The sequence below is a fragment of the Rhea americana genome, unplaced genomic scaffold (genome assembly GCF_003343005.1).
Source record: "Rhea americana isolate MKP2758 unplaced genomic scaffold, rheAme1 scaffold_77, whole genome shotgun sequence".
NCBI lineage: Eukaryota > Metazoa > Chordata > Aves > Rheiformes > Rheidae > Rhea > Rhea americana.
The window spans coordinates 2943104-2956650 of NW_028186945.1; the positions used below are offsets into that span (position 1 = coordinate 2943104).

Below are 13547 nucleotides of genomic sequence, written 5' to 3' on the forward strand. Positions count from 1 at the left end.
TTTTTTGTCAGTCATAGAATCTCTCTTGAAACATGTATTAAGTTCTTTTGCTTCACTTTATAGACTTTTTTTAAAAAAAGCATATGAATATTTTTTGCAAGAATTTGGATTATATTTAATTTGTTATTGCACTTGAAGTGTCTTAAAAGCAAATTTAGAAAACCAAATACGTAAATATTTAGAATGCAATTTGTGTTGTGGCAATAAATTGTACTCTACTGGTATTGTGCTTCTCCTGTCCTATAGAAAGAAATAATTTTCAGTAGGCTCTTTTTTAATGTTCCTTAAATGTTAGTGTGAATTTCTGACACCAGATGTGTTCTTTGGCTTAGATTGAGGGGATTTAAACTTTTGAAATGCAATGTCTCTTTCTTCTGGGGCTAAAATAGTTTTATGTTTGCTATACTTTTAGGTCCTGACTCGTAGTCAAGTGTGAGAAAAGGCTGTGCTTTATAAATTAAATGACTTTGTGAGCAGGAGTATAGTTTTGAAAGGCTTTTTTTTCAGTCTGAAACTTCTGTTCTTCTCTACTCTTGTAGTCATCCTGTTCTTCCCAAGAGAAGCTACACCAGTTACCGTACCAACCAACACCTGATGAACTACATTTTTTATCTAAACATTTCTGTACCACTGAAAGCATTGCTAGTGATAGCAGATGCAGGACCACTCCAATGCGCCCTCGGTCCAGAAGCCTCAGGTGAGTTTCTGGAAATAGTGGTTGAGCCTAAACTTATATACTTCTGAAGCATTATGGTTTTGCACATTGTGGGCATTCACTGATTATTACTATCCTCATAATTGCTGTAATATAATACAAGAAATAAGGAATTTGAGGCTGAACAACAATCCTCTTAAATTGTTGCATAATAATACTTGAATTGTTGTTTTGATCATCACTTATTTCAGTGGTTAATATTGTATGGTAGAGCTTAAAGGAGGTAGCTAGTAACTTCTTTTCACATGAACTGTCCTGTTGAGCTAGTCATTACTGATCTGGATGTAGCTCTGATTTGACTACAGTGTTCAAAGTATTTACAGAATAGAACTTTTTTGAAGAAGTAATTTTAAATTTATTTATGTTCTAGGGAGTGTTTAGAAAGAAATGGGGTAAAAAGCTAAGGGGTGGGAGGAATGCATTCGTTTGCTGTCTTTAAGATGAACTTCAGTTGCTTGTTTCCTAAAGACTAGGCCTCTTCGCATCCTTTGCCCTGGCTATTTGTGCAAATGTATTTTATCGAAGATCAGAATAGGTTAGGTGGTATGTGGAAAACTCAGAATAACATTACAGATAAATTTTGAAGAACTGGAGAAAAAAAATGAAGTATTGTAGTTTTAATTGTTRTATCAGTCTTCTCAGAGTTTTTAAAATCGTTCTACAGGTGTGTAAGAATCCAGGAGTCATCATTTCATTGTAATATATTTTAACTCTTTGATTTTTTTACTATATTTAAAATTCTGTTAGACTGTTATGATAAATGAAATTGTTATGTATGAGAGAGATCAGGTTACTAAGGAAAAAAATGTTTCTTCGTTAGAAGATTACAAATGTGAAAAGTTTTGTATGTATTACCACATTTTTCAATTTCTATTCCTTTTTTTAACATTTTAAAAAGTAAAATATTCCATTTGAACTCACAGAACATGTACAATCACTTTGGGGAGCAAAGATAGAGGTATTTTCAGAAAGCTGATTATGCTGCAGGCGTGTTGTGATGAAATTATGTCCGTACCATGTTCTCAGTGTTTATAATATGCCTGTGGGTGTAGGTGATAGATTGTCCATATCAGTAAAAGGACCTACTATTGTGATATATTCAGGCAGATGTTATTGCTCATTTTTTCTCTTTAGAAAGCCAGAATTCAATTCTGTTCATGATAAAAATTCTCCTACAAGATGGCATTGCATTTGTGAGATCTTTTTCTTGATCTTGGCACRTGATTGTGCTGCCATTCAGAGGGATGTTAACAGGTTGGAGAGATGGGCAGTAAGGAACTTCATCAAGTTAAGTAAAGGGAAGTGCAAAGTCCTGCACCTGTGAAGGAATAACACCATACATCAGTATAGGCTGGGCACTGACCAGCTGGAGAGAGGCTCTGCAGAGAAGGACCAGAGAAAGTCATGATGCAAAACAAGCTGACCATGAACCACCAACACGGCCTTGTGGCAAAGAGCAGCAGTGGTGTCCTGGGCTGCATTAGGTGTAGTGTTGCCAGCAAGTTGAGGGAGGTGATCCTGCCCCTCTATTCAGCCCCGGGGAGGCCACACCTGAAGTACTGTGTCTGGTTCTGGGCTCTTCAGTACAAGACAGATGTGGAGCTGCTGGAGTGAGTCTAGTGGAGGGCCATTAAGGTGATTAAGGAACTGGAGCATCTCTCATATGAGGAAAGGCTGGGAGGGATGAGACTGTTGAACCTAGAGAAGGGAAGACAGAGGAGAATCTTATCAATGTGTATAAATATCTGAAGGGAGGGAGTCAAGAGGGTAGGGCCAGACTCTCTTTCAGTGGTGCCCAGCAGCTGGACGAGCRGCAAAAGGCACAAACTGAAACACAGGAGGTTCTGTCTGAACACGAGGAGAAACTTCTTTCTGTGGGGGTGATTGAGCCCTGGAACAAATTACCCAGACAGGTTGTGGAGTCTGCTTCCTTAGAGATACTCAGAAGCCATCTGGACACGACCCTGGGCAGTGTGCTCTAGGTGACTCTGAGCTTGGGAGTTTGACTAGATGATTTCCGGAGGTCCTGTCCAACCTCAACTGTTCTGTGATTCTAACTCTGCATCTTTTAGACCAGGCTGATCAGTGTCAGCAATCCAGGAAAATAAGATGGAGCTTCTTAAAAGAAGTGATAACTGACTGTTAGCCAAGGCCATGGGTGCCTTCTATGAATTGTCTTCCTGCAAGTCTCGTGTTCTTTTTCAGGCATAGTGCTGCTGGTATTGATTGAACCTATGTGTGCGTGTAGCACTGTTTGTAGGAAGTTGCTGCCTTTATTTGCCAGTCAGATTGGAAGTGATTGTGTCATTTTGATTTTTCTTTTATGATCTTTTTTTTTTWAACTCTTGAATTCTTCTCAACAGTTTTTACTCACAGCTTGCATTTTTACTTGGTCAGTTTACACTGTTTCGGTTGTATGTTACCTTCAAAAAGGCAGATATAGTTATACACATAATTGGTTGTTTTCTCATGAGTTATATATAWCTCAGTGTCACCTTAGAGAAAAAGGTAATGTCACAAGTGTTGCAAAACTGTCTGTGTCCTGAAGTGTAGTTATAAAGTAAGAAAATGTTGACGGGTAGAGGTCCAGCACATGAAACAATCTTAAATGTCTGGTCAGAAATAGCAGAAAGGAAGGACTGCCTGTACAGTTGATCAGAGAATGTAGCTTTCCAGTGAAGTCTATGCTACCTTTTGGTGCAAATAAACTCTACAGAAATATATAAAGTAACTCTAATTCATGATGATACAAGTTAAAAGGAAAAATTTGCTTTTCTTGTAGCCCTGGACGTTCTCCTGCGTGCTGCGACAATGAAATAATAATGATGAACCATGTCTATAAAGAAAGGTTCCCAAAGGTAATGAATTATATTTAAGATACTCTATATCTAAACTAGTAGGCAACATAGGCTTTAAGTAAGTGGTATTCTTGTTATGGGAGCTAATGATTCAAGCCTGTAATGGCTTTCTTAAAGCATCACCAAGCTCTTATTGTCACAATGAAGAAAAACCCTGCTAAGAACTGGACTTTCAGTTGGCAAAGCTGCTGAACTGGTTTGCAATGAATCATACCAGTAATATATTCTGCTGATTGGAAAGCTGTGATACATTTGATTTCAATAGATGGTGTATAATTGCAGTAAGTATATATTAATTAGAACACATTTCTGTTGCTCAGTATTGTGCAGCATTCACTGATATACCTGCAAATTCCTTTCTTCAGTGTCAGTTCTTCTATTTCCTTAATACTCACTATATACTTATTTTAATAGTGAAGATCAATACAGGGTTATGAGGGTTTCACTACAAGATACCAAGTGAGAAAAGGTTGCTATCATGTCCAGAGATCTGAGATACAGATGAGTTCCGAGGTGCAGGCAGGTTGCTAGGAGCACTACATTCTCATTTGCTCCTAGTAGTTTGATGTTTCCTATAAATAAATAATATAAAGTAAAGCTGATATAGTTCCTATAAAGTACCTACAAAATAGAAGATCTGAAATATGAAGAGATGTTTGTCTGGATTTGCAGAGTGACTGAGCAATAATCTGAACTGTGAAATGATCTGCTTGTTTCAGTGGGTGAGGTATGAACTAAGAGGTATTGGATAACTATTTAATAAGAAAAATATTGAAACATCTTTAGTAAGTATCTGCAATTCTGTGAGAAATAGACATTTGGTTCTATAAAGCAGATGCATATAGTAACCTGCATGCATATATTGTAGGAACTGTGAGTCTGCGTGTTCTTTGAAACATTGGCCAAGGAAGTAGTTTTACAGTATCACCTGTGTGAAAAGAAGGAAGATGCTCTGGTTTGTAGTACCCTACAGTTTTAGCTGGACAGACAGAGGAGACCTYGGAGTTCTCCTTTTTTATTTTGACTTAAGGATTTACTGTCATGGGTGTTGTTCTARTTCTGCTTTGTAATCATTACAAGATTATTGCACAGTGTATCACAAATGGCAGACATCAGGGCKGAGGTAAATAACAGAATAGTGAGACTGTTGCTTTTTTGCACCAGTAATGTGGGGAAATGTCATCTGTGATTTTGCTTCTCTATTTGCTTGCTTTTTTTGCTTTAGCCATTTAATGTAAAATATCTTCTTGGGCAACTCAGAAATGTTGTAAAATTGGCAGTATGCTGTGACATTAGAATTTCAGGAAAGGCTGACTTTTTTTTTTTTTTTTTTTCATGTATGTACTTATATGTAGGCCACAGCTCAAATGGAAGAACGACTTAAGGATATTATAACGAATCACTCTCCAGATAATGTCCTTCCCCTGGCAGATGGAGTGCTCAGTTTTACCCACCATCAAATCATAGAACTGGCTCGAGATTGCTTGGATAAATCCCACCAGGGCCTCATCACGTCACGATACTTTCTTGAATTACAGCAGAAATTAGACAAATTGCTACAGGAGGTATGAGCCATGAGATTACTCTTTACTTGGTTAAAAAAGCATTTAAATCTGTTTGCCTAAGAGTTGTTGCCTTGAAATAATCATGACTGTTGCACTTAAATAATTGTTGAAGTGGTATTCCTCACTGTTTTAGTCTGTGTMATGACCACTACAAGGAATATAAGGCATCCTAGTGTACTACTGTGTACTATAAAGATTTCAGGAACAATAGCATTTTGTTATACATTGCAAGTTATAAATTGCTTAGAGAAGTGTGTGTATAAGCCTTAAATGAGGAGACTCACAGTTCCATTTACTATGGATAAATGAGGAAACATATACACTTCCCACTTTATCAACTCAACTAATTGCCTGCTGTGTTGAGAAAGCTGATAGCAACTCTTAGCTTTCCATTAGCTGAAGATTATTTAATTCTTTAAAATATTCTTAATATTTCTTTCATAATTAAACTGTTTATTAGTCAAGGAAAAAAATATCAGTTCGRAAAGTGTTTAAAATATTCCTTAAGTTAGTCAGCTACATGATAAGAAAAACTTGGAACTTGACTAAGTGAATTTAYTGTGTTATAAGTCACTATGATTTATAAATACATAATTTTTAAAACAAGGATTGTTTGATGCTATAATGCTGTTTGTGCAGGGTTCACATGCAATTATTGATAGTATGTAATGACCTAGAGTTTGTGACAGAGCAGGAGATTTGATATTGATTTGCAGTTTGCCARGTGAGATGTTAAGATATCTTGCCTTTCTTAATTTACATCTTTTCTTCTGCTTTCTTTGAAATGCAGGAGGAATTTCTAACAGTTTTGGTTCATTCTTTCTGTGCTGCTTTTTTGTGAGCTTCTATTTAGCAAATATATATTTTTTCTTTTACTAATTTCTACAACTTCTGAATCTTTTTTTCCTTTGTAAAGGAGTGCAAAAATTGACACATCAGTGAGGTATTTCTGGCTTACTGAAACAGTTTTTCAAGCAGGGAAAATTCATGGCACTTCTCTAATCAGAAAAAAATTGAACTAATGACCCCTTTGTGAAATGTTCATTTTTGTGATGCCAAAGTGCAGCCAGAGTTGGGCAAGATACTGGCTGGAGATACCTGACTCTGAATTATGTTATGCTAGTGTTAGTGTCATAATGCAAAGAAACATATCTTAACACAATTCAGTGAATCTTAACCTTTAACAAGAATGTATTAAATGTGTTTAAACTGACTGTGCAGTCAGTAGAGTTCAGAGTATAAGTTGGCTCATTCAATTCAAAAAAAAAAAAAAAAAATCTTGAGTTATTTTTGAGCTGTATATAAAACAATGCATCATCAAAAAAGAAAATAATTGTATCATGTTCTGTAATGCAAATTTTATATGATGTAAAAGTTTCTTGCTTTGTAACAATTTAATTCCTTAAATAATTCAAAGTAGCTTTTGARTACCTGTCAATAACTTAACATGACTATGAGAAAACTTGTTCTTTGCCCGACTCAGTTATGGGAACTCAGTTGTCTTTGGATTCTTGTGATACATTTGTTATCAGTTCCCAGCTGTGACCTTTGGCAGAAAGCTGCATCTCCTGCTGCTACTTGGCATGCTGTGGTTGCTTTACGTAACCACGGAGAGACTCCCCTGGGGCTTGAGCAGTTTGGTTCCGCTGACATTTTTTTTAATTCTAAGGTCAAGAGGATCTGAAAGCTTTCCTGCTTCATCTTTCTTTCACGCATATTGAATCTTTTCATATACGCACCAAGTGCCTACAAAGCTGTACAAAATTKCTTTATATTTTGCTTGTGATTAAAATACTCAGGTATTTTGTTTACCAAAGAGTTCTCTTTGGACTTAATGTGCAGAATAAATATGCTTGTGTCTGATTAAGGTTTTTCCAAAACCTATTGCATAGCAAAATGYATTGCAGAGTGCTAGATTGGCTCCTCTGTGGTATTCTGTTTTTGTTGGTGTTTTTTTAAACTTCATAGATTAATTGTTCTCAAATATGTGTGTGTGTGGCGGAGGGTGTGTGTCAAATTATAGTGCTAAAGTTGAAGGATAGTTCCACCATATATCTTCATATTTTCTGTAGACTTTTTAGTAACAAAAATTAATTTAAGAGGCATTATTCATGTAAAGTACCTAGTTGTTCATATTAATCACTTTCAAAATGTTAGCTGGTTTGTTTTCTTTGAATTCTCTTTGTGGTTGTGAATAAGCAAGAGGGTTAGAAAAAGTGTGATCTACAGTTTCTACTCTTCAGAACAAAGAAATGCTTTGTTTGATATTTGAGTGAAGGGCTATTAATATATTTTAATCAGAAGAAAGAGCATATGGCTTCTTTGCAGTCATTAAGGTCATGAAATTATACCCTTTGTTCTTAGATGAGAAAGTTTGAAAGAAATGTGAAACACAGTTCAGACCATTGTGCAAATCTCTTCACACCTTCCAGAAGCARTTTTCTTTTGTATGTACTCTTTATTCCCCCTTTGTCACTGTCATTTTTGCAGAACTCKGTTTCTCATTGTCTTCCTTTCTGCACATACCTGTGTTTGGCCTCTCTGTGCAAAAATTAGCATAGTCTCCTATTTGTAGGTCATCTTAGTGTGACACGGCCRTAGGAATTTATTTTCAGTTGGGAGTGGATGTTGCTTATATTTATTAATATTATATATATCAGCTTTCTTTTCATCCTAAAACTAATAACTAAAGCTGGGAGACTGCCATACATGTAAACATATGTTCTGTTGAAATGCAGTCTCTGCTGCATCACCAAAACTGATGATGATGATAATACTAATAAGACATACAGATACTGTATTCATTTGAAATTGTGGTCTCTTTTGTCATTACTGTGTTAGAATTGTACCTGTGGGATGACTTCAATTTGAAATGATAATGTTGCTTCTTTGCTCAAATCCTTGTTATTTCAGTAGGCATTTTGAAAATTCCTGCTGGAAATGCATACTTTAGAAMCTGCAAGAGGTGCCCCAAATTTCCTGTGATTTCACTTTTCTGAGTTGAATATTGAGTAATTATCCCTTTGTTTTCATCTTTTAGGCTCAAGAGCGATCAGAGAGTGGAGAACTGGCATTTATTAAGCAGCTAGTGCGAAAGATCCTAATAGTTATTGCTCGTCCTGCTCGCCTATTGGAATGTCTGGTAAGGTGATCCTTACTGTAAGTAGGTTTCTTTCTTGTTACTGTGGGAAATCTCATTTGTTAGTATTGAGGCYCTTTACGCTATTGTTTTGAGGTGTTCAAGCTACTGGGCAGAGTTTCATTGTTGGTGGCATTCTTTGTTTTTTACTCACAAACAAGGGACTGGCAGGGACCTGCTACAGGTGTGTTTAGTTCCTTCTTTTGGAAATGTAATAATACCTTACGTGATTAAAATTGTTTGTTTGGTTTTTTTTTCTGTTGGTTGTATTATGGGTTGGGTTTTTTTATTGTGGTTGGAKTTTTTTGTTTGTTTGCTTGTTTTGCTTTGGTTTTGCTTTTCTCTTGGGAAGGCTGTTCCAGAATCTTGTTTGCTCGGTAGTTTTCCCTTCACTGTCATCATTGTTCTTACCAGAATTCAGTTTCACTCAGCAGCTGCCTGGGCTATAAGCAGCTTGCAGTCAGCTTTATAGCACCTGTCTGGCAGGGAAGATGCAGCAAGGGAGTTAGGGTATGTGGATGTACAGATATTGAGCTACACTATAGCCTGTAAGATAAATGAGCGTTAACTTACGTGTAAGCATAGCGCTAATGTTGCTGTTTCTGCCTTGCATCCCCATGCTGTGGTGTCTGGGGTGACTCAGGTGCAGGAAGTTGCTCCTATGCACCAAGCCAATGTGCTTGAGTTGTTCAGTGGAACTAATAAATCCACGCAGAACACAGTGTGCTTGGGAGACTGTTTAGACGCCCAAATACCATGTAAGTACTAGCCTGAGTCCAACAGGCCTGGCGTGCAGCCCAAGCTGACTTTGTTGAGCCACTGTGCTTGCCAGTGCCAGGTTCACAGTGTTGACACTGCATGTAGAGCCTTGCCAGCCTCAAGTAGCTGCTTATGCGAGAGCCATTAACCTGCTGCTAGACTCAACTTAGGTCTGAAAGTGGCATAAAGGCATTTGCGTGGCATTGAATCTGAGCTAGTAAGTCTTTCCAGCCTAGTTTGGCTCTGTGCTGTGCCTCTTCATCTGTGGCACAGTTAATCCATGACCTGGATAGTTCAGCTCTGGGTGTTTTGAGAGCTGACTCTGTTTTGTTTTGGAAACATCATGTCTCAGTATTGCCAGCTGCAATTAGCTCATGACTTAAAGATCAGRAGAAATCTAAAATTCATTAATCAGCATGTAAGTGATGTTTAAAAAAAAAATAGTAGTTTCGGGTACTAGAGAATACCTTAGCATGTATTGCTTTTGCTATTGAATCCAAACCACAAGCATTATTCCTTTGCCCTGTCCCCTCAAATGTATTATAATGCTCATTCCACCTTGAATGACCTTCCTTGTTCTGTTCTCAGGGTTCATATAATTTTTCTGCAACTCTTCCAATTTCTAATATGATCTATCTTGTCTTCCCTCTTGTCTTTGCCTTTCTCTATCATCACACACGTAAAAATACCCTTAAACACATTACCTGTCCTATGGCTCAGAGACCTGTGCTCCCTGTGACACTTTGTCTATATCTCCAGTGTGTGCTTGTTCTTTACAAGTCCTGACCCCAGCTTCATCACTGTCTTTTAGTCATTTAATTCAAGTTCTCTCTTAGTGACCTTTTCACCCATAGTTTGTTCCCTCTAAATGATAAGTTTTGTAGCTGAGTAGTGCAAATTTCCATGCTTTTAGTTGCCAGTTTCTGCCCCTGGGATTTTATCCTAGCTTTCTTCCTTTGCCTTCTCATGCTTCAAGTAGAGCTGCTGCACATCCTGTACCTCCTTTTGCTGGGCCTGACCTGACCTGACTGGAAAGACAGGAATGAGAGGCCAGGAGATGGGCTTGCTCTCTAGTTCTGGTGCCTAGCTGCATGCAGCTGTTCAGCTTTGCAGATCAGCAATTGCAGAGAAAGCTAGCACAGTTCCCTTGGAGTATTCTTATTTTAAATGAACTGTTTAGGAAAATTTAGCTACAATTTAATAAGTCTCTGCAGAATATGTTTCTTCAGAGGCAGGTAGCCTGAAATAATTTAGGCAGACTGTCACAAAAAACACATTTCTAATGCAAGAAGGTGCGAAGCTCACTCTGCGAAGGTCACTGGAGTAGTTTAATCTTGAAAAAACAATGTTTTTGGTTTTCCATTGCATCCCTCTGGAAACTTCTGAATCATGCTGGTTGATATTTTAAAACGTTTGTCTGAAATAGATACTAGATAGAGAAAACTTCAGCCTCAGTGACAAGTTTGTAACACTGAGAAATAAATGCAGTGGTTTTATTGCAAGAAGTTTTGGGTACTTTAAGGTAATGCTATATATACTTTAAGGTAATGCTTATAGTGCTCTTAGCTCGGCTGCTCATGGTATATGAGCACCTACATCATTTGTTGATTATATGAATAAAGCTTTTGCTTGTTTGGTTTGTGCCAAAAGCTTCTGCTAAATACTGAAAGATTTGTTCCATTTGAAGTGACTTCTGTGCATGAGATGAAACACAAAAGTAAAAACAGAGGTAGGGAAATAAATTTCATGCTTCTAAGCAYGTGTGTATGTGTGAGTGTATTCGTGTGGTTAGCATTATCTGGTTTGTATTACCCAGGCTTACTAGCAAGTGAAGGAGAAATTTTGTAAGTATTTCAGCCATTGATGCAGGTAAGGAGAAGAAAATGCTACTTTGAAGGTAGTTGGGAACTCTTGGCATACGTGATTGTGGTGTCCTTCAGTGCCAGGGAGCAAGATACAAGTGGTTCAGTTGAGGAATGCAACAGCTTGTCAGATGAGGCAAGTAAAGCTGAAGTAGTGTTTAATGCTTAGTATTCAGTTCAGATTMCAGATAGTTTAGCAAACTCCTGAGACTTTAAGCTAATAAGGAGAGTTTGGGTATTTCATGTGTTTGTGGAAGAGCTGTTGGAGTAGGGCTGGAGATTGTGAAAATTATTTCATGGAAAATAGAACATAAACCCTGAGATTGTTTTCACAAGACTAAAAATTCCAAAATATTTCAGTAAATTGTGTTTCCTTCTGGTAGTTGTTTGGATGTTTCCCATATGAAAGATGATACTTAATTTCACAAGCTGTCTTCCAGGGTGGGATGTTGCATTTCCCAAGTCCTGGATACCTAACGAGCCAGGCCAGGAGCCTTGTGACCAGCAGRCAGACTAAAGCCCCAGGGAGTCACGGCAGGCCAACACATGATTTACAGGGAAGCTAACCATCTCAGCTGCCGGACTGGTTTTTATGGAAATTTTTGGCAGAACTGACTTATACCAGTGAGAAATCTGTTACATTGCCTCACTGTTTCATGACTTAAACTGCTTTCACTGGAGAAAGTCTTACTGGCGCTCACTCTATGGGCATTGCACGTGTCATGATTTATGGTAGACAAGAACATCTTGGAGACTGTAAGGACTATGTGAGAGGTTTTTTTAAACTGTGAATTAATATAGGGAGATAAAGTGATAGTGAGAATTTATTTAAAAAACAAAAACTTTAAAAATTTCCTACTTCATTTCGCTTGTTTCCATTTTTGTTGTATATTAAGGTAGTAAAATAAACTGCAGGGGACATAGAGGAGAGGCAAGGTTTTGATTTTCTGTTTTTCTTCCCTCTCTGTTTGAGAGAGATTATTTTAGGCCTGTTTTTTAGGCATAGGGTAAATTATTATAATAATATAGTTGGTTCCTAAAGAAGAATGTTCCATTTCCAGATTTTGGAACTATTGCATCAATGAAATTCAAGTACTATTTTTCAGTTACTTATTATTTCAGCTTGATTCTAAAGCTAATGATTTATTTAATTGTGTTTTCCATAAAACACAGTACATATATATTGTTAAGCTTGCAGTCAGCTTTATAGCATACTGCTATAAATACATATTTATATTTAAGCATACTGCTTAAATATAAAATACCTCAAGTCTTTTTTAGAAGTAAAGGCAGAGAACAATATACTTACACAGTTTATTTCAATAGTAAATTTTTATATGCAAGTGATAGCAGGGAGACAAAATATTTTGTACATGAAATTTTATCGTTGAATGGTGTGTTGCTGGTTATACTATGAACATATATGAATATTATGGGAAGTTTTGAGGACAGAGAACTTCCTACACTTTTAAGATACTGCTCTGTAATAGTAGTCTGAAATTTCATTGCTTACAGCATGTTGCATTTTGTAGCAAGGGAAATGCCAGGTGTTTGCCACAGAATAAGCTAAGAAAGGTTTCACATTAGGTTTTCAGACTTCGGTTTCTACAGGGAATGTGATGGTGATTGATTATTTATTTTTCTCCTAGGAATTTGATCCTGAAGAGTTTTACTATCTTCTAGAAGCAGCTGAAGGCCATGCTAAAGAGGGACAAGGTATTAAAACAGACATTCCTCGATATATTATTAGCCAGTTGGGCTTAAATAAAGATCCACTGGAAGGTAAGTGCACTTCCTGATCCAGCTATCAACTCTGGGATGCTCTCAATAAGTTCAATCATTGTGATACTGTGTTTGTAGCTCAAAAAAAAAAAAAAAAAAAAAAAAAAAAAAAAAAAAAAAGGCAGTAGTAGAACAAGCAATTAACTAACCTTCACAGTCTGTTCACAAGCTGAAAGGGATTAGAGAGGCTGCCTCAGATTTTCTGGGGAGAATATCCTTCATAAATACATTGTTGCGATGATGCTCATCTTGAAACCAGTCTGACAGTGTAACTTCAGTGTTTTAGATGTGGCTGAAATTTAATCGTGTAATTTGATAGTCACTGTTACCAAGCATATAAATATAAATGAAACTGGACTGAACCTTTATTAGACCTTCAACGCTCGCACCCTCCCATAGCTTAGACTCCCTGAGAAGAATGTATCCCACTGCTATTAAAACTGAATGATTTGTTTTTCCTAAATAGTTCCCTAGTCTGTGATGAWGGAGGAGAAACTTTTGTAGGAGAAAACTCAGGTTCCCATGAAGGTGCTGGTCACTGCAAAACTTTATTTTGTGGCTTGTTTCATGTGTTAAGGACAGTGTTAGAAAAACTAAGATTACTTCCTTCTCTTARCTAGAACATTTTGTCTTCTATTCTTACACCATTCGTGATAAATGGAGATTGGTTCATTTTGTTCACTGTTAGCCCTGCAGCTGGAAATCCAGTAGGAATGCCATCATGGAAAACATGTCTAGTGCTGTTTTACTTGCCTGCTTTGTTAGGATGAAGGACAAAGTGGGTCTAGGAGAGGGCTTGATACCACAATTTCTTCTAATATTTTGTGTKAGGCTTTTGTCAGTTCTTGTGATGCAAGATCATATTTC

At 37.1% G+C, this 13547-nt stretch overlaps 1 protein-coding gene across 2 annotated transcripts in view; it reads left to right on the forward strand.

Annotated features, from left to right (window-relative positions):
• MAST4 (microtubule associated serine/threonine kinase family member 4) overlaps window positions 1–13547 on the forward strand; it is a 216875-nt gene that overhangs the window by 164010 nt on the left and 39318 nt on the right. For both annotated transcript variants that reach the window (XM_085322407.1, XM_085322408.1), the window contains 5 exons: window positions 540–697; window positions 3498–3573; window positions 4929–5138; window positions 8179–8280; window positions 12548–12680. In XM_085322407.1, coding sequence (XP_085178533.1) covers window positions 540–697; window positions 3498–3573; window positions 4929–5138; window positions 8179–8280; window positions 12548–12680 — 679 coding nt within the window. The remainder of the gene's footprint in view (window positions 1–539; window positions 698–3497; window positions 3574–4928; window positions 5139–8178; window positions 8281–12547; window positions 12681–13547) is intronic.